The 19,499-nt window shown below is 46.0% G+C and overlaps 1 protein-coding gene across 1 annotated transcript in view; it reads left to right on the plus strand.

Annotated features, from left to right (window-relative positions):
• Window positions 1-735: 735 nt before the first annotated feature.
• Window positions 736-19,499, plus strand: part of Ddah1 (dimethylarginine dimethylaminohydrolase 1) — a 130,967-nt gene continuing 112,203 nt past the window's right edge. Inside the window, exon 1 of the mRNA XM_036191047.1 lies at window positions 736-1,234. Within this exon, the coding sequence (XP_036046940.1) occupies window positions 932-1,234 (303 nt within the window). The 5' untranslated portion in view covers window positions 736-931. The remainder of the gene's footprint in view (window positions 1,235-19,499) is intronic.

The raw sequence follows: 19,499 nt of genomic DNA on the forward strand, positions 1-19,499 counted from the left end.
GGTGCTGTAAGCTCATCAAGGGTGACACATTTACCAAGCCCTGCTGTTTCTGGCATTCAAGGTGACCACTGATTTATTATACAGTGCATTTTAGGAAGTCTGACATGCCTCAGGCTTATCACTGTGCCTTCAGCCTTGAGGAGGGTGAGATAGGTTAGGTATGCTGGTATGCTGATAAAAAGACAAACGCAGAGACCCAAGCTTTCCTCCCTCTTTTAATTGCCCTGTGGGCTTGAGTAACCGTGTTTATTTGTTTTGTTTTTGTTTTTTGAAACGAGGTTTCTAGATATACATCATATCCATGTGTCTGTCTCCTGAATTATTTTTTTTCCTCGTGAGTGGGAAGCAATGCATTCTTCGTACAATATTGAGTTGCACGTGGGGCAGTAGGTCATTCTGGAGAAAGTCAAGGCAATTTGGTTGAAGACAGGCTGCCATGCTGGGAACCTAGGTCCCATGTGCCCGCAGAAGAAGAAAGTGGGAAAGTTTATCTACAGTCACCTCTCCCCTCGTGCCCTGACCATAAAGTCCTTTCCAGCAGGTCAGTAGAGCACTGCCTGCTTTCCAGGTGCCCGTGGGGGGCCCATGTGAGGTGTGCACCTGCTGTGGGATACACACACCTAGGCCCAGGGAGGAAGTCAGAGCTGAGAAGTCGGCGGGCGGCCTGGCCTCCGCGCGGTGACTGACTCAGGCCGGGCTGCTGCAGACGCCGGGAGCGCAGGAGTGGCGCCCCGAGCTCTGGGCATGCTCAGTGGCGCAGGCAGGGCTCCGGGCGCGAGCCGGGCTCCGGCAGCAGCACATTCATCGGCTGCCAAGAGGAGCCGCCGGGCGCTCGCAGGCTCGCAGGCTCGCACGCTAGGAGCGCGCTGCTCTCGAGAGGCCCCGGCCGCCGCGCCAAACCCCGCCGCCGTCTCGTCTCTCGGTGCGAGCCATGGCCGGCCTCGGCCACCCCTCCGCCTTCGGCCGGGCCACCCACGCCGTGGTGCGGGCGCCGCCCGAGTCCCTGTGCCGCCACGCGCTGAGGCGCTCGCAGGGTGAAGAGGTGGATTTCGCCCGCGCCGAGCGCCAGCACCAGCTCTACGTGGGCGTGCTGGGCAGCAAGCTGGGGCTGCAGGTGGTGCAGCTGCCGGCCGACGAGAGCCTGCCCGACTGCGTGTTCGTGGAGGACGTGGCCGTGGTGTGCGAGGAGACCGCCCTCATCACCCGCCCCGGGGCGCCCAGCCGCAGGAAGGAGGTAATGGGCCAGCCCCGGACGGGCGACGCGAGGGGCGCGGCCGGGGGACGCGCGTGTGGGCCCTTTCGCGCGTGGAACCGACCCCGCGGGCTCAGTTCCTAACTTCCCACCGCGGGACCCGGGGCGCGGTGACTGGGTGTGGGAGATCCGAGGCCGACAAGTTCATTGTTCACACCTCCTGGCTGTCGGGCAGCCTTCGAGGCGATCTGCACTGGGCTGCGGTGACGCGGACTCGGGCAGGTGGCTGGGCTGGGGACCCATCACGCCAGCATTTCTGTCTTGCAAATCACACAGTGCCAAAGACAGTGCCACTCTGTTTCCTTGCCAGTGCAGACGGAGGGGGTCTTCCAAGAGGGCAAGTGGAGGCTGGGGGTCCCCCAAGTCCTGTAGGGAGCTCCTAGCAGGACGGGTCAGGTGACATCAGGCAGCGTCTGTGCCCAGCGACGTGGGGCGTCCGAGTTACTTTTCAGTGGTGATGATTGAGTCTTGAAGAACGCGCCTGGCGAGCAAGTGTGTTTAACGTTTTGTTAGTGAGCTGTGTTTAAATGTGTGTGTGTGTGTGTGTGTGAGAGAGAGAGAGAGAGAGAATGGGCGGTGTTTGAAAAGCCGTGCTCACTGCGAGGTGTTGGGCGTGTGTGTTTCATTAGGAATGGTAGTTTTTACAAGTTCCGTAATTTTTATTCTCTCTCTGTGTCTCTCTCCCCCTCCCCCTCCCTCCGTCTGTCTGTCTGTCTGTCTGTCTGTCTCATAGCAATTAAGATTGCAGTTTGTATTCTTCGAGGGGTGAGGGATAGTACCTACAAATTACCGTATCTTGTGGAAATGGCTGTGACTGCTTTAAAAATAATGTAGGTTAGTGGGGGAGAGACGCGTAGAGCGAGATTAGATTTTAAAATGCCATCTGGCCAGGGATTCTTCTCACTGCCCGGGAAGAGCCCAGGCTCAGGATTCCCTCTCACTCTTGGCGTCCAGCAGTGTAACAAGACGCAGGTGGTTTCTTTCCTATCTGGAGGGATTTCTCCCCCGCCTCGTCTGTCAATTTGGAAATAGTTCCTAGGGCTTATGCCTTAAATATGCGAATTCCACGCTTGCTCTGCTTGCCTGGTGAAACCCTACTGATTCTGAGTGTAATCCAAGTCCACCTATTTGTCATGTAGGCGATCAACTTTTCTTCCCACACTCTGGTTTACCAGAGCACTGAGAGTAACGGGAGGTCTCCTTTCCCGTGTACTTTTCCTTCGTCACACCTTCCAGACTGACCTGTGCAAATAGCTCCCACTCTCATAGTAGGTTTTAACCTATATGAGTGTAGCCACGATGGATAACTTCTGACGCACTCTTGCCATATGGTATAGCAGTACTTAAAAGGGTAAAATCACTTCAAACACTCTCAAGATGCTACTCACTTGATGAGAGTCTTCCTTCTCTTTACCATCACCATCCTTCTTCATTTCATTGACTTCTGCAAGGGTGCATCTCTTCGTAACACAAGTGACATATTATTCATGTAATTAACTTTCCAAGTTTGGTTTTTCCAACCAGCTAGCAGTTGTGGTGATATTTTGTTCGTGATCTAACACATAAAGCTTCCCTTGAGATCAGAGTGTGGAGCTAAGCCACTAGTTAGCCATTAGAGGTCAGGCAGTGGTGGCACACACCTTTAATCCCAACATTTCGGAGGCAGGGGCAAATGAATCTCTGTGAGTTCAAGGCCACCCTGGGCTACACAAGATTGATCCAGTCTAGAAGAGAAACAGAGCCAGGCAGTGGTGGCACACATGCCTTTAATCCCAGCACTAGGGAGGTTGAGATAGGAAGTGATATGGCTGAGTGGAGACAGGAACTCAGTCCCTTGCAGACTGAGGATTCCATAGTGGCTGGCTGCTCTGCTTCTCTGATCTTTCAGCTTCCACCCTGATATCTGGCTCTGGGTTTTTATTATAAGACCAATTAGGATTCGTGCAACAATCAGTGATCTTTCTCCTGGAAAGATTTTGATATTTCAGAAGTCAGAATTTGACTGCATTCTGCCATCAGCTCAGTGGCCCACTCTTGCCAGAGGTCACATAGAACTCTTGTGTTTTCTTTCTGTGTAGGGCATTGAACCCAGGACCTTGCCCATAGTAGGTAGGCATTCTACTGAGCTACAGCCCCACCCACAGAGATCACATAGTATGTAGAACTATAAAGGACATTGGGCCATGTCTCAACTCTATTGCTTTAATTTTGTGTCTGTGAGGGTGTGTCCTTGACTCCATTTTTCTCATTCTAGAATGGGCATAGGAATTTCATAGTGTCCTGATAAATGTGTAAATTCACCTGAAATCCAAAGACAAGATGTTTAGTAGATGTTGGCTGTTACTATGTTCCGTGAATAGAATGTAGCCAGCTACACACAGATGTGTTAGTAATGTTACTATGTTCCATGAGTAGAATGTAGCCAGCTACACACCGATGTGTTAGTAATGTTACTATGTTCCATGAATAGAATGTAGCCAGCTACACACCGATGTCGTTAGTAATGCTTCTGTTTCCCAGGGTGAAGGCAAGCCACTCTCATGCTTGGGGGCTTCATTTTAATCTGTTCTGTGGCACTGCCATCTGACCTTTCTACAAAGCACTTGGGCTAAGGTGCCTCCTTGCTTGAGAGGCTATGTGCTGTCATGATTGAACAGGATGCTTCTGGAGAACAGGGCTATGCAGGGTGAAGCTTGTTAACATCTCTCAGCACAGGTTGTCGCCTTGGCAGGTGTGGATGCTTGATGAATGAATGGATGAAGTACTGAAGAGACAAGCTGATACTCAGGTATTGGTGTTCATTGGATGGATGGGTGGATGAAAGAAATGCTGAGCTTCAGGTATAGATGCTCATTAAGTGAATCCATCAGCCAGTCAACGAAATGCTAAGCAGACAAGCTAATAGTGACTCCAGGGTCCTTTTTGGATTGAGGTACATTTGTATGTGTGAAAACCTGCAGCAGTCACTTCACTCTCCATTACATCTCCACACCAAGGCCAAGGTGGTTACCACAAATCTGATCCTTCTCTGAACAGAGTTCTAAAGGAGCACCCACTGAGCCAGGCTCTGCATCTCTTCCTCAGAAGCACCTTCCCCCAATCACTTGGCTGAGACTCGATTCTTTCATTCGTAGATCCACGTTTCCGGACACACACCTCCTTCCTCTCTTCCCTTTAGCTGGCTGTTCTTGGCCCGCTGTCCCCATTAATACCATTTTAGCTAACATTTATTGGGCACTTGCCATTGGCTATGACATGTATTTCATCAGTGCTCATTCAACAGTATCATTATTGGTGAAACAGAGAGAGATTACATAAACCGCTCAGGGTTACAGCGTGGCACCAATGGAACCAGGGTCTGAACTCAGGGGTCCAGGATTCCAAAGCTCTGGTCCCAGTTTCTGAGATGTTAGACAGCACTGGCACCTTCCTGAACTGTTTTCTCCTGATGAGTACCCTCCACTCCCGTATCCCCCCACCCCATCAATGTTTTTCATACCCTGTGACTGCCTACAGCTCTGTACCCTCCACTATCTTGTAGGAGCAGGGATCTTGTGTACATTGTTTCATATTTTGTTTTCAAAGCCTAGTACAGAATAGACACACAGAAAGTATTTTGATGGACAAATGTATCCATGATTTAGCCCAACTTTATTTCTTCTCTTTTATTAGGGATTTGGGCTTTTTTTTTTTTTTAAGATAGAGTCTCACACTATAGCCGGGGTTGGTCAGCATGTACCCCAGGTCACTGTGTACGCCAGGCTATATTCAACTTGTGGCATTCCTCCTGTCTCAGCTTCCCAAGTGCTGGAATTGCAGGCATGATCCCTCACAGCCTGTGCTAGTGATCTATGTGGTGTTTCATAAGCATTCCACATCAGTTGAGTCCCAAACATTTCGTTATGAGCATGGGTGCTTTATAACCTTAGCCCTCTGCCCTTTCTTGCCTCTTCTTGTCCTTTATTATTGCTCCATTTTTAATAAAAGTCTTGAGAAAATGCTCCTTAATCAAAGCATCCTGCTGGACTACATGGCTTTTCCTCCTTAGAAGAAAGAACTAAGACCCAAATTTCAGAGCTTTTCTGAGAAAACCCAGTGTTTGCCTCGGTCGGGTTTCCAGCGATTCCTGGGGTTTAGACACCGTGTACAGGAAGCTGCAGATTTGGTGAAGACAGCTGTGTACACAGAAAGTCAGTCAACAATATCCATGGACAAGTCTGCGTCTCCCCAAGTTGGGATATTTTTTAATAGGCTTAATATTTAGGAAACCAGCTTGGAGAAGCCGATCATGTTTCAAATTAATCAGGTGTGTTCTTTTTAAGGGAAAGGTCAACTCTTGAGTGTCAAAGTCCTATAAACACACTATCTAAAAGCCAAACTAGGGCTGAAGACCATGTAAGGGCTGAGGGATGTTTTAATGATTACATTTTCTGTGAAGATAATGATTTCCTAAGTTCGGGGTGTACCAGCGGGTGTGTGGTGCCCCAGCCTTACCTCCACTCTGGTACTAACTACTAAGCCATTTTCTCCAGTTTCTCCTCTAAGGGGTTTTAACACCTAATAAATGATTAGCTGACAATGCTTACTTAAACAAAATTGTGAAATGTATCCTCTGCCCTGTCCTTCCCCCAAGATCAATTTTATCCTTTCCCAGACATGTGGAATAATTCCGTCCAGGAGGAAAACCACACCAATCTCTTCTCACAGACTGATAATGGCTTTCATTATTCTTTCCTCAGGCACTTTCAGTTTTATGGCCCTCTTTAGGAAGAAGACAGTGCTTAGCATAAGGTAATAAACCCCAGAAGAGGAGGAGGCAAGTGGAAAAATGGAGACATACATGGAAGGAGAGGACAGTATAGCGTATCGCACCTCCTTACCAAGGTCCAGGCACCGTCATGGAAAAGGGGGCAGAAAGACTGTAAGAGCCAGAGGTTGGGGAGGACTAGAACAAAGCAGTGTTTCCTGACCACGAGAGAATCACTGTATTGTGAACTCATGGCTGTGGTTGCCTGCCCAAGACCGAGACAGTCACATTCTGGCACAGAGGGGGAAGTGTTTCATGAGCTCCCACCCCTGACTGAGGAGCGACGAACAGTTGATGGCTTCCAGGGGAGGGAGACAGAGTTTCATTTAAAGGTGTGGTTCCTGGTAGGTTGGTTGATCACAGTCCAGTGGATGGTCCCTGCCTAGGAGTCTATGGACAACACTAACTGAAGTCACTGGGTTACTGTATCAAAAAAAGAAGAGACATGAAGCCAGGGGGTTAGGGAGCTGGCAAGGAGATAAGGTGAGGAGTTGATGGTGAATGTCATAGAAATGCACTGTATGAAATTCTCAAGGGATTAATAAAACATTTTAAAAGAATGTATGTTTAGGTCAAAGGTCCCTTTCCATAGGACACTTAGATATCAGGACCTGTATGCTTTGGTCCTGAGTTCTTTCTTATGTGGCCTCCAGAGGCAAAGGGAACACCAAGATTATGCTGAATAGTAGCAGATAACCAGCGTCCAGTTCTTGAGTGTATGGATCCTGAAAGATGGCCTTGCTGCTCTCTTTAAAAGTCAAGGAAATCCAGATCCAGGTAACCAGGTTAAGTAGTGAGACTGCCTTAGTTAGGGTTTCTGTTGCTGTGAAAAGATATCATGGCCACGGCAACTCTTATAAAGGAAAACAATTCAGTGGGGTGGCTCGCTTACAGTTCAGAGGTTCAGTCCATTATCATGGTGGTAAGCACAGCGGCATGCAGGCAGACATGGTGCTAGAGAAGTAGCTGAGAGTTCTATATCTTACAGGCAATATGAAGTTGAGACACTGGGCAAATATCCTGAGCATAGGAAACCTTAAAGTCTGCCCCCACAGTGACACACTTCCTCCAACAAGGCCATACCCACTCCAACAAAGCTTTTAATAGTGCCACCCCCTATGAGGTTATGGGGGCCAATTATGTTCAAACTACCACAGAGAGCAAAGTCTCAGACAACTTAGAAGTTCCAGAAATTACTGAAAACGTGAGGGTTGTTTGCTTGAAGTGGTTATAGCCAGAGGTTGATCCTCACAGAGCATTAAACAGATGCAGAAGAACTACTCCGATTTCACTTTACTCATTAATAGCTTAGACTTTAACTTAAGTGAATCATTTTTCTTCCCTTTTCTCATAAATAAGAGCAGTTTATTTTCATTTTAGTTAAAAAGTAATAATTTGGGCTCTGGAGAGATAACTCAACAATTAAGAAACCTGTTGCTCTTACAGAGGTCTTAGGTTCAGTTTTCAGCACTCACATGGTGGCTTACAACCACTCCAGGGATCCGACCTCATCTTCTGATCTCCTGCATCAGGCACATGCTTGGTGCTCACACATACACACACATGCAGGCAGAACATGCACTCATACACATAGAATACATGAATCTGTCATCATCATTATTATCGTCATCATTTATGCGAAACTCTTGAATTGCCCAGGCAGAGGCTGACCATAACTGTCTGTGTTTGCCAGCAGAGTAGATGTTTGCTTCTTAAACGCACACATTTCCTCAAACCTCTGTGTGACTTCAGATGAGGACTGCCCCTGACCATAATTAGAAATCTCACTGGCTGTCTCTGATGGAAGGGACCACACTGGAGGCTGCTCTCAACAGCAAACCATCACCCCCAACTGGTTAGAACACACCTTTCTTTTCAGGGTGTTTCCTCGTCAACTTCTCTGTGTGGGCTTGGCAATGACATTTGGAAACCGGTGTGTATCAGAGACAGACATGTGTCCTATAATGTAACCTGCTCCTGCACAGTTGATCTCAAATGTTTTGGAAATGAAGAACAAGATGAAGAATGGTAACTGTCTTCCATTAGAGAGACCATTAGCTGAAAAGAGCTTCCTGCCGCGATTCCCCAGCCATTAGAGGGGTCGGCAAGGAGTGGGTCTCTCAAGTCCCATGAGCTGGGACATGGCTTTTGCGTGTACTTGAATTCTTATTAAGTTCAAATTTCTTTCCAAATTAGTTTTATTATAGCCATGGTAGGAATTATTATATAAGTCACCACTAGAGAAAAATCTAACTAAAATTTGGGGAGGGGAATGTTTGTCAACTACCTTTTGGCCGTAATGTGCTATATTTTGGAGATGTACTTAGTTCTGTTTTTCTATTTGTGTGCATGTATGCACGTGCATGTGTATGTATGCATGCTTGCAAGTGTATGGGCACACTGTGTGGGGGTGCAAATGCACGTGCATATACAACCACACAGAGGCTCAAGCTTTATATCTGGAATCATCCTCAATCGTTCTTCTACTCGTTCACTGAGGCTGGTCTCAGTCAGACCCAGAGCTCACAGATACAATTTATTCCTCTTGTCAGCTTGCTCAGGGGACCCTCTATCTCTGCTTCCTGGGGCTAGAATTTCCAGATGCTCCGCCACACACACACTCGGCATCTGTGTGAGTTCTGGGGATCCAAACTCTGGGCCTCCCATTTTCTGGACAAGCACTTTAACCACTGAGCCATCTCTCAACCCATGGAGGTGCTTGTTTATGGGAGTGTGGGCTGGCCTTTGGCTTTGTGGACCTTCTAAATGAGAGACCTGAAATCATTCAGAAGGTTGCATGTTCTGAATGGAGATCTGCAGATCAGTAGCTATTCATTCATTCTTCCTTACCAAATAGCAATCACAATGTTAAAATAACTAAAGCAGAGAATGGCTTCGTTAATACCTTACACACACCCTGTGCACTGTTCACCCCAGGTTGTCTTTAAATGTGTATTTACCATGACTGAATCCCCCAGTGTTCCATAAAGATGATCAGCCGACCTTTAACATTAGCTTCTGCTGTGTTCTTCAAAATGATATCAAATATTAAATCGGTCCTTGGGCTTATTTCAGGAGCAGGCACTTTCGTATTTTTTTCTTTTTTCTTTTGATTTTTCGAGACAGGGTTTCTCTGTGTAGCTTTGGAGCCTATCCTGACTCACTTTGTAGCCTAGGCTGGCCTCGAACTTACAGAGATCCGCCTGGCCCTGCCTCCCAAGTGCGGGGTTTAAAGGCGTGCCCCACCACCACCCGGTGGCACTTTCTATCGAAATAAACAAGAGTAATCTCAAGCAACAAATCCTACTTAAAGATGTGTGGATCTATTGAATCCTAGTTGACTATGTCCTTGTCAAATAATTTAATAATGCCCGCTGTCTTCCTGGAGCAAGTACAGAAGGAGCAGTAACATCCCACAGGATGATACGTCACCAGACTGCAGACCCAAGCAGGAATGACAGAGGAATCACTACAGCAGAGTATAAGATTAATGAACAAAGAGCTATATACTGACAGATCATTGTGGTGGGCCTGGCTTTGTGTAGGCTGTGAGTCAGATGGGACATTTCAGCTGCTTTGAGCCCAATGGGCTTACAAGGGTGAACTGTCATGTCAATGAAGAAGTGTTTTGATTATGCTGAATAGATGCAAATAAGTAACCTTTACCCTCATTAAAATACTTTTGCCTTAGTTCTTTGTTCTTATATTGTTTAATAAGTATAATTTTTTTAAAAAAATTGGGTGGTAGTAATTGTGAGTGTGATGACCATGTTAAAAATAGCTTCTCTCCTGAAAGGGAGGGGATCATTGAATCAGTCATGTTTGTGTGTTCAGCAAGCACCTTTCTGTATGTGCTAGATCTGATGTTTAATGCTGGCGAGATGCATTAGATAACATCACTGCCCTTTGTCCAGCTAGGAAAGTTGACCACTGGCAGATGGGAGATGGGTTCTGTGATAGGACAGGTGGGTGCTGGGCATGTTCCCGGAGTGTCTGGCCCATTCTAGGGCTCCTAGAGGAGTGGTTGTCATGTAAGAATTAACCAGGGATGGGAGAGACGGCCTTTCCAGATGTATGAAGCACTCTGAGACAGGATGGGAAGGACAGGCCAATGGAAAAGAATTCTGTTTGTGTTGGGAAAGATGCTGGACGGAAAAGCCACCTTGCCAGGAGCTCTTTGCTCTTGAGATTTCAGGCGCTGAATCAAGTTCACTACCACATCCATAACTGTATCTCTTATTTTGGTATTGGAGAGATTGACTGTCTAGCACACAGACCCCGTTTCTAAGTGTTCTTTCTTCCTCTCTCTTACCAAAATGCTCTGTAATGGTCTGGCTAGGACTCTTAGGTAGCACGCCTCGGGAACTCTGAACCCACCCTGCAATGGACTCAAGCCCACCTTAGGCCTGAGAGTCATTTCTTCAGTTACTATTTAAACTCTAGAAAAGCATGCATTCTTTTTCAGTCCTCTAAGTTATCAGTGCATTCTTTGCTATTGTCATTTTCCTCTTTGGCCCATAATTATCCAATCTAGTATGTATCAAGCAAACCTGATCCCATACTGTATGCAATATTAATCATGCCTACTGTACACAAGATTGTCCATGCCTTCTGTATATAGGATTGTCCATGCCTGCTGTATGCACTATTACCCATGCCAATGACAGGTAAGGAAAAAAAAATCTTCATTTCTATTTGGTATTAAACTGTATTTTCTTCGTAGATCTCATCTTAGCAGTACTCAGCATTAAATCTCATACTAAGATAAAGTAGCCCTGGATTTACATCTCTAATCAAGGGCTGAGATTTGTACAGACTGCAGTGACAGAGAACACTACTGCCCGGGAGGACGCTAGTTTTGATTTCTGAAATGATAGTAACATACAACATTCTTTTAGCTGGAAGATGCAGTTTTTCCTTTTGAAACTAGGGTTGCATGGGGTGGGAAGTGTAGTAGAAAGGAAGAGAGGGATTGGGAAAACATGGGGAGGTGATGATGGTTTACTTCCATGAGGAGATAAAATTGCATGAATACATACAGGGTCTTATTCAACCTGAGACATAATGCTTGTTTTAGTCAGTTAGCCTATAGTATAGACATGTGCCTTGCTAATGATAATCCATTATGAGATGAAGCTGAATTTGCTAAATCTGTTTCAAAGGATTTATTTATTCAACCATGTTTAGCACATCTGATAGGTAGTTTTTCCCTATAGAAGAGGTTGAATAAAAAACCAGTGAAATAGCCAAAGCCCCTAGGTCTACACGATTCACACTCTCACTATCCCTTTCAGACAAATTTGTTGTGTTCTGTGGTAAATGTGGCCGCAATGGCCAGAGGAAAGTGTGAGGCCACAGAGATACGAGTGAGCTCCTGGGTGGGTTTTCCGTTGCAAGCCTCTTGACTGGCCCAGGTACTTGTTGTAAACTGTATATTCTATTCCTGGTTCTAGACTTCCAGTGCTGTCTCTATAATTTTAACTTTTGTCTTCTGAAACTGTGTGATGAGGTTATTTTTCTTTCTGTTTGTCTTTCGTTCTCTCTCTCTCTCTCCTTCTTTCTTTTTTTGTTTTGTTTTGTTTGTTTGTTTTTTTTTTTTTTGAGACAGGCTTTCTCTGTGTAGTTTTGGTGACTGTCCTGGATCTTGCTCCGTAGACCAGGCTGGCCTTAAACTCACAGAGATCCACCTGGCTCTGCCTCCCCAGTGCTGGGATTAAAGGCGTGCACCACCACTGCTGGTGAAGTTATTTTTCTAAATGAAGACATAAAGTGAGGGAATACCTGTTTGAACGTCCCCTTCCTGTGGTTAGCTGTGCACGCAGAAAGATTGTTATTAGTATAGTGTAGGCATAATTGTGCTCTAATTCCTAATGGATTTTTGGAATAATCACCAAAATCTCAGAAGATTTCACACGTTTGATTGCTGCTCAGCTGGGTTGACTCCTTATGGTGAACCCATCCATCCACCAGACTGGCAGTAAATTCCTCAGTGGCTGCGCAGCTGTGATTAGAGCCTGGTGTGGAAAAGGGGTATATGCTGGAGGTAAATCTAGGAATTATTATCCTGAAATTATGTTTTTATACTGAAATTAGCAAATTCATCATGGTACAACTGTGACATAATACTAGAAGGCAAACACATCCATTTTCTTTCCTTCAGTTTTTGACTCAGGAAGAAAGAATAATATGACTCCAATTTGGCTGTGGGTCACATTTCAGGCTGTTTATATTTTAATCATGTTTTCCAGTTCAGGAGATTTATGTGAGAAATTCAAAGCTAATACTCTGTTCTAAAGTATTCACAGTGTCTTTGCTCTTGACTTTGTATTTTATGAGACACTCAAGGTCCAAGAGTCCTTTTGCATGTGTTATGTGGGAAGGGCACACGTGGAGGCTGAGGACAGGTTTGGGGGTCAGTTCTTGCCTTCTAGCCTTGGGTTCTGAGAATAGAACTCAGCTTATCAAGCTCAGTGGCAAGCACCTTTACCTGCAGAGTCATCTCACCAACCCAAGTTTGTATTTTTCTAATTTCCTTTGTAGTGTCTTAATTTTCTATCAGATGTCCTGGTGTGCTCCCATTCTCTGAAAAATATGATGTTGGGAAATAGAGTCCTTAGGAAAAGACATCACTGAATCTTCATATTTCTCTGTTGCTCTCACATTAAACCTTGTCTCCGAGTATTTCCAAATATATAACCAGCTTAACCATCAACAGAGCACACTTTGAAGACAAGATGCCCTATACTGTTTGCCCCCTTTTCTCTAGACAACTGTTCTGGACTCACTAATGGATCATCATGACTCAATCTTTTATTTTTGAAGTAATAGAATTAATTTTTTAAAGTCAGCATATTATTGTTATGTGAAAAAGGTTTTATTTCATGAAACTTGGCTCATTTTGTGTGTGTGTGTGTGTGTGTGTGTGTGTGTGTGTGTGTGTGTGTGTGTATGTGTATACTAACAGTAAATGAAATACATTTCTTATTCTGGTTCAGGTTGAAAAGAAAACAGGACAATCTACTGTATCTCCTTTCAGCTCAATTGTTCCACTCAGGTTTTTTGTAGAAATAGAGGGTCATGTCTACAGGCCAGATAGATTCTGGGGATCACACCCAACATCTCAGAAGGTCCCCCACATACACCAGGCCACTCTGGATTCCCACTCACTTAGCTTGAGTCCTTATGGTGATGGTTTCCTTACTATTTGAGCGTCTACCAACGGTAAGACCCCCATCCCATGGTAGATTAGTGGATGTCACTGAAGAACATGACAGGGTTCTCCTTCTCCTCTTGGGTGATATTTCAAACCAGTTAAGGGGAAGTTATGCCGAGTGAGCTGGGTGAGCGTGCTCCTGCACTGGGGCTGGTGTCCTCACACACTGTGTGGATTCCGCATCGAGAGCCCACCTTGATCCCCATGCAGAGGTTGTACCCACCAGGAGGCCCCCCTTCTCACAGCACAGTCTGTGGAGGTTGTAACTTTTACTGACACTGGAGTGCCCCAGAATCCAGTATCATCCTACAGTGAAGATGGAAACTCAGAGTCTATTTTTCATTTCCAAAAACTCCAACATATGTCCAATCATAGAATGCTACAGCATAATTATAATTTTTGTGTCATTCTTAGATCACTACCCAGAAGCCCAGAGGTGACTTTGAAAAATCAGCCATTTCACAAATTTTCCTTCATATTCTTTCAATACTAAATGGGTAGAAGTCCAGCCTTTCTGTACAAATGGCTATAGAAAGTTTAGGGATTTTTCCCCCTAAATAGCCAGTTTCTGCATTTGTTGATTGTGGAATCTGTTAAGCGTGAGGCATTAGGACTGAAGTATAAGGTCAGTATACATGACTGTTCAGAGATGGGCTGCTGCTGGGGATAGGAAGCTGGAGTACCTGGTTCCCTTGGTAACCCATTTCTAGCTGAGCTGCCCACTCCTAAGAGTGAATGACATATCCTCATATGCAATGCCGTCCTCCCAAGTGTCTTTTGAAGACTTTGATAAGATTAATAGTGGGGCACACTGTGCTGAAGACGTTGTGTGTTTGTCAGAAAAGGGGCTTGGAGTTGTGCAGCCTGTAGCTTTGAACAGTGTCTGACAGTGTTGCTGTGTCCATGTCTGTTTTCCTTTATTCACAGAGCCTCGGTTGTTTGCATGAGCATTGAGTATTACTACTGTCTCTGCTATGGACCCCACAGAAGCTTCTCACTGAGGGGGAGGAGTAGTAAGGATTTAGTTTAGTGCCTTTTCTTGAGAGTCAATGTGGGAAAACATACAATACAGGCCACTGCCTCAGTGCAGCTGAGAGCTCAGTCAGGATTCTGAACATGCTCTTCCAAACCCTGTCCATCACCGAGGGCACCTAATGACTGCCAGTGCCACAGCTATAGCAACTACTGCCCCTCAGCTTGCTTTAAAGCTCTCATACACACACACACACACACACACACACACACACACACACACACACACAAACACATACCACACACACACACACACACACACACTCACACACACACACACACACACATACCACACACACACACACACACACACTCACACACACACACACATACACACACACACACACACACACACACACACACACACGGCTGAACACATTTAGAATAAGATTGGAATAAAATCAGTTTCTCACAGCCTCTGCCTTGTGAATGACTTTAGTGGCAATGTGGGTCACAGAAAATGCTTAGAGGATTTCTTGAATTCCATTTTCCGATGTGGTGCTGAAGCCAGGAGAGATTTTTATAAAATGAGTTGCTGTTTCACAAGCTCCTGGTAACCCTGCATGCTGATTCCTTTCTCCGATGTCATCCTTCCTGCGGCCTTTTCTGGAACTGTCCATAAAGGAGAGACGGTCCATGCAGCTTCTAGGGCTTCCTTTATTCTCCCTTGCCTCTCAGGATACTTCCCCGAGCACTGTGGATTGGTCCTTATACTGCAGCTTGGGGTGGTTATGTTCAATGACGACTTTCATTTCATAACTGGATTATAGAGTTCCTTGAGTGGGCCATTCCAATATTTTTGTTTATTAGCAAATGAACTTGAGTATTTCAAGACATGACAGAGTATGCCTACTGATGCACAGTATAGCCAAAGATAGTTGGATGTAAACTTTGTTACATTTATACATGGGTACACATGCATATTCCATGTGTGCTGTAGACCACACAGTAAAGTGTATCTCTTTCTGTAATTTGTAAAGAGGTTTGAGGTCTATTTATATAGATCCAAATAAAACTTAAACATTATCATTTTAGTCTTTGTTGTCAATCTTTGCTATTTCAACAATGAAATTTTAGTACAGGTCAAAAAGCAGCTAAGTAGGTGGAAGCTTAGTGTCAGGGTAGTGGGCCCTTATTACCATGTAGGAAGATATATCACTTATCTATGTGTGGCAAAGTGTAAAGACAGAAGAAGAAAAGAAAGCTCTCAGTAGACAGAGCCATGGACTCTTCCCAGTGACCAGGCAGGTACATGAATGGAGGTTTGCTCATACAACACCATGGGGTTAATCCGTGCACTTCGAAGTGATACAATCATTTGTAAATCAAGTTAGGTTAGGGTGATATGCTAGCTGGGATTTTAGGCATTTGCTGCCATGACTGGGTTTTATGTGGGTGCTGGAGACCAAACTTATCTTCTGGCTGGAGCGGCAAATGTTTTGCCCACTGAACCATCTCATCAGCCCCTATGTCTCCATCAACTGCCATGTTGCTGAGGGCTAATGCTGACCACAGTGGGTTTCAGAATTCCTACCTGTAACTAGGGATGTTTGAATGGTGAATGTAAAGGTAGTCTGTAAGGATCGTGGCTGCCTTTGAACATTAAACTCAGTATCTACAGCCTGCTGTGCCACGACATGTGAAGATGGACCTTCAGCCCTATGGTTCTCTCCAGTAGCCAGCAATAGGCACGACCCCTCCGTCTTTGGGGACAGTTCTGAGCGTGGAATCTCCCAGGCTAAGGGGCTCTTGAGCCAATGACAATGTTCTGGTTAGGGGTGAACCAGGAGGTGAGCGATAGTCACAGTGTGCACTCTGTTAGCAGAATTCAGAGCTAGGTGTGCTCCAAGCACTGTCAGGTATTAGGCTCTGTGGGTTGTGTGTGTACCCCTCGATCTCATCTCACCAGGGCAGTGCCCCCAACTCACTCCATTTGCTCCCATTATCTCCTCAAACAAGAGAACGTGGTTATCTTAAGGTTTAGCTAGCTACAAGGTCATCCAGCTTGTTATGACAAAACACTGGAGTCTCAATGATTTAAAACCGAAAGGTGGCTGGGCGGTGGTGGTGCATGCCTGTAATCCCAGCACTCGGGAGGCGGAGGCAGCTGGATCTCTGTGAGTTCAAGGCCAGCCTGGTCTACAGAGCTAGTCCAGGACAGGCTCCAAAGCTACAGAGAAACTCTGTCTCAAAAAACCAAAAAAATAAAAAATAATAATAAACAAACAAACAAAAAAAAACGAGAGGTGGTTCACAAGTCCATCGGGTGGGTGGTCTAAATGTCAGGGTGCCAGTGTGCATGTGAGAGTGTGCTCTTCCAGGAGGGAATGGGCTCTGTACCAGTAAGAGGCCCAAGTGTAAGAAAGCAGAAGAGGGAAGATAAGCAGAATACCAGGGTGGACCAGCTTGCTCTCACTGGGAAACTCTACTCTCTTGGTAGCTAACTGAGGCTAATCTCCCATGGGATGGTCTTAATCCATTCATGAGAGCAGTTGTGACCCAGTCACCTCTCACACAGAAATCAAGCTTCCAGACCAGAGACCTTTTAGGGTTACATGCAAACCAGGGCCAACCATAGCAGTCCTAAGGCTGTGACGAAGAGCCAGTGTTTCTTCACCAAAGCCAAGACATTTGGTAACTGTGCCAGAGAGCAGACTTGAACATGCAGCCCATTGTTAGGGGATTAGGACTCTTAAGACATTATCAATATAAATACTTATAACCATAGCTTGATACCCCCAAGAGTCAGCTGATCGAACACTGAGACCTGGCCTTCTCCTGCTGAAGACACTGTTTCTGGACAGCAGCTACCTATCTCTGCCCCTCATCCATCTAGCTAGCTCAGAAACCTTCCACACCAAGAAGAAACACAGAAAGCTGCCACTATCTCTAGCCATGCTTAATAGTTACTATCAGAGATCTAGTCCAAATAACTAGACAGCTGTGGAGGGTCTTGACCTTAACTTGTGAGCACAGAGGAGTGATGAAAACCGGATTGAACAGGAGTACTGAGAACCTTCCTGCTCCGAGAAGGAAGCTGCCCCCTCAGAGTTCATTCCACCTTCACCCCCACACCAGCTCTGATGCAGCTTTCCCACAGACGATCCAGGAGAGAGTCTCCGAAAAGCACATGAAAGTTGGGACACGGATTGTGACTGTTGTGAAATAGTGGTTACCCTAAATCCATGGCTTAGCTAGTGTCACAGACCCCAGTGACAAAAGCCGCACTACAGAGAAGCAGCACCTCAACTCACTTCTGTGCACCTGTGTCTTGGTGAGGGACTGCAGGTGCACACAGGCCTAGGCCCCATTGTCCCTGTGTATGGCAGGAGGGAGGCAGGGTGACATGCCTGGCTTTGAGTCCCAGCTTCCTTAACCCCATAACTAAGTCCTTTCACGTCTGTGAAGGCTTCGGTAAACTCTTGGCTCCTGACTCTTCCCTCTTTAACCCTGAATGGGCTTGGAACCAATGTTTCCTGTGCTCAAAAGAAATTGGTGGATCACATGTACTGTTGCTCCTGTTTGTGCAGTTCTGATTTTAGTCTTATTAACATTACCTTCCCTGCTGGAGGACACTATAATCCTGCCCCCAATGCTAACCCCACAGGTCCTTGTCTCTGGCCAGCTCTGATCGCTCTCTCTCTCTCTCTTTCTCTCCCCCCTATGTGTGTGTGTGTGTGTGTGTGTATGTGTGTGTGTGTGTGTGTGTGTGTGTTGTGTGTGTGTATGTGTGTGTGTGTGTGTGTGTCCCATTCTCTTTCATTCACTCTCATACCTTTCGAAGCCCTCCTACTTGTTTCTAAGACCATCAGTCTCTCCAAAGACTCCGCCCACCAGTGTGAATTTCTTAGAACCAAACATGACACTCTCTTGTGCTTGGGTCCAGCCCTCAGGTTTGTAGATGCCCCCCAGTGTAACCCACCTTCCCCCAATGAGACTTTCACCCACAGGAAGAAGCAGCAATGTCATGTCTCGTGTGCAGCACTAATTTGCACCAGGACTGTAAATCCAGCCCTCTCAGCAGCTGATCCACACTCTAGGAGCAGTCAGTGTCTTGCTAAGAACAGAGGAAATGAGGTCCCTTGGACACTAAATCAGTTGGTCAGCCTGGTCCTTTCTGCTGTTTGGGCAGTCCTGAGGTGACCATTGTTCCCTCCATATGCTCAGATTGTCAGCTGGTTTCATTAGCTGGGTTTATGTTTACTACCTCTGCTATTTCCTGTCTGGGTCTCTAATACGAGACCCAAAGATTGACCACGAAGTTGTGAAATCCCTAAAACTTACTGCCAAGACCTTTGGTGCCATGTTCTGCCAGCCCTTCTTGTGCATCTGCTTGGTTAATAATCACTGGGCTGCACATCAGCCTTTCCTATGCTGGGTGTACCTGCCAGCCTGTGCCCTCCTGTGAGTCTCTGGTGCCAGTCTGTGCCCTCCTGTGAGAGTCTCTGGTGGCAGCCTCTACTCTGGCTCTTTTTCCTTTGTCCAGAGTTATGACCATCGCTGGGCACTGGCTTGTGAGCCAGTCTGCTGGCTGGACTCGGGACCAGCAGGGCTTTGCATTAGATTAACCCTACTGGGAAGATTAGAGTCATGTGACAAATGAGGCACAGGCCTCCTTTTTCTTTCTGTCTCTCCCCTCTTGTAGTAGCTATCATTTCCATGTTATCTTTCTGACCAAGTTTAATCAAGGAACTTGGATCTCTCATTAAACTGACTTCGGTGCAATTTAGCAAAATGACATTTGCTGATGGAAAAGCAATTTTACCATGTTTAATTAAGCAGATTAAAATATGAACATCTCAGTTGTCAAAACTGTTACTGTAGATTTCCTGTGTTCTATGACTTTTTTGTAAAAGAAAAATTGTTCACATTACTGCAATTCCATACAGTGAAGAATGGAACAAAGGAAGGATGCAGGCCCTTGAACAGAAAGGTCAGTGGCACGGTGGCCTGGCCTAGGCCGTGGTGGGAGTGAGAGTAGAGCTGCTCGGGCCGAACATTCCTTCAGAGGAAGACGCCAGTCACATGGAATTTCTCTCCTGATGATTCAGACCGAATGCAAGCAGCAGAGGCGTGCTGGCTTGTAAACACAGGTGGGCAGTATGAGGAGGAAGTGAGCACTCCACAGACCTCTAACATAAAACCGGTTCTCAGAAACTCTCACTCTTGGCAAGAATCCCTGCTGGTCTGTGTCT

The sequence above is a fragment of the Onychomys torridus genome, chromosome 6 (genome assembly GCF_903995425.1).
Source record: "Onychomys torridus chromosome 6, mOncTor1.1, whole genome shotgun sequence".
Taxonomy (NCBI): Eukaryota; Metazoa; Chordata; class Mammalia; order Rodentia; family Cricetidae; genus Onychomys; species Onychomys torridus.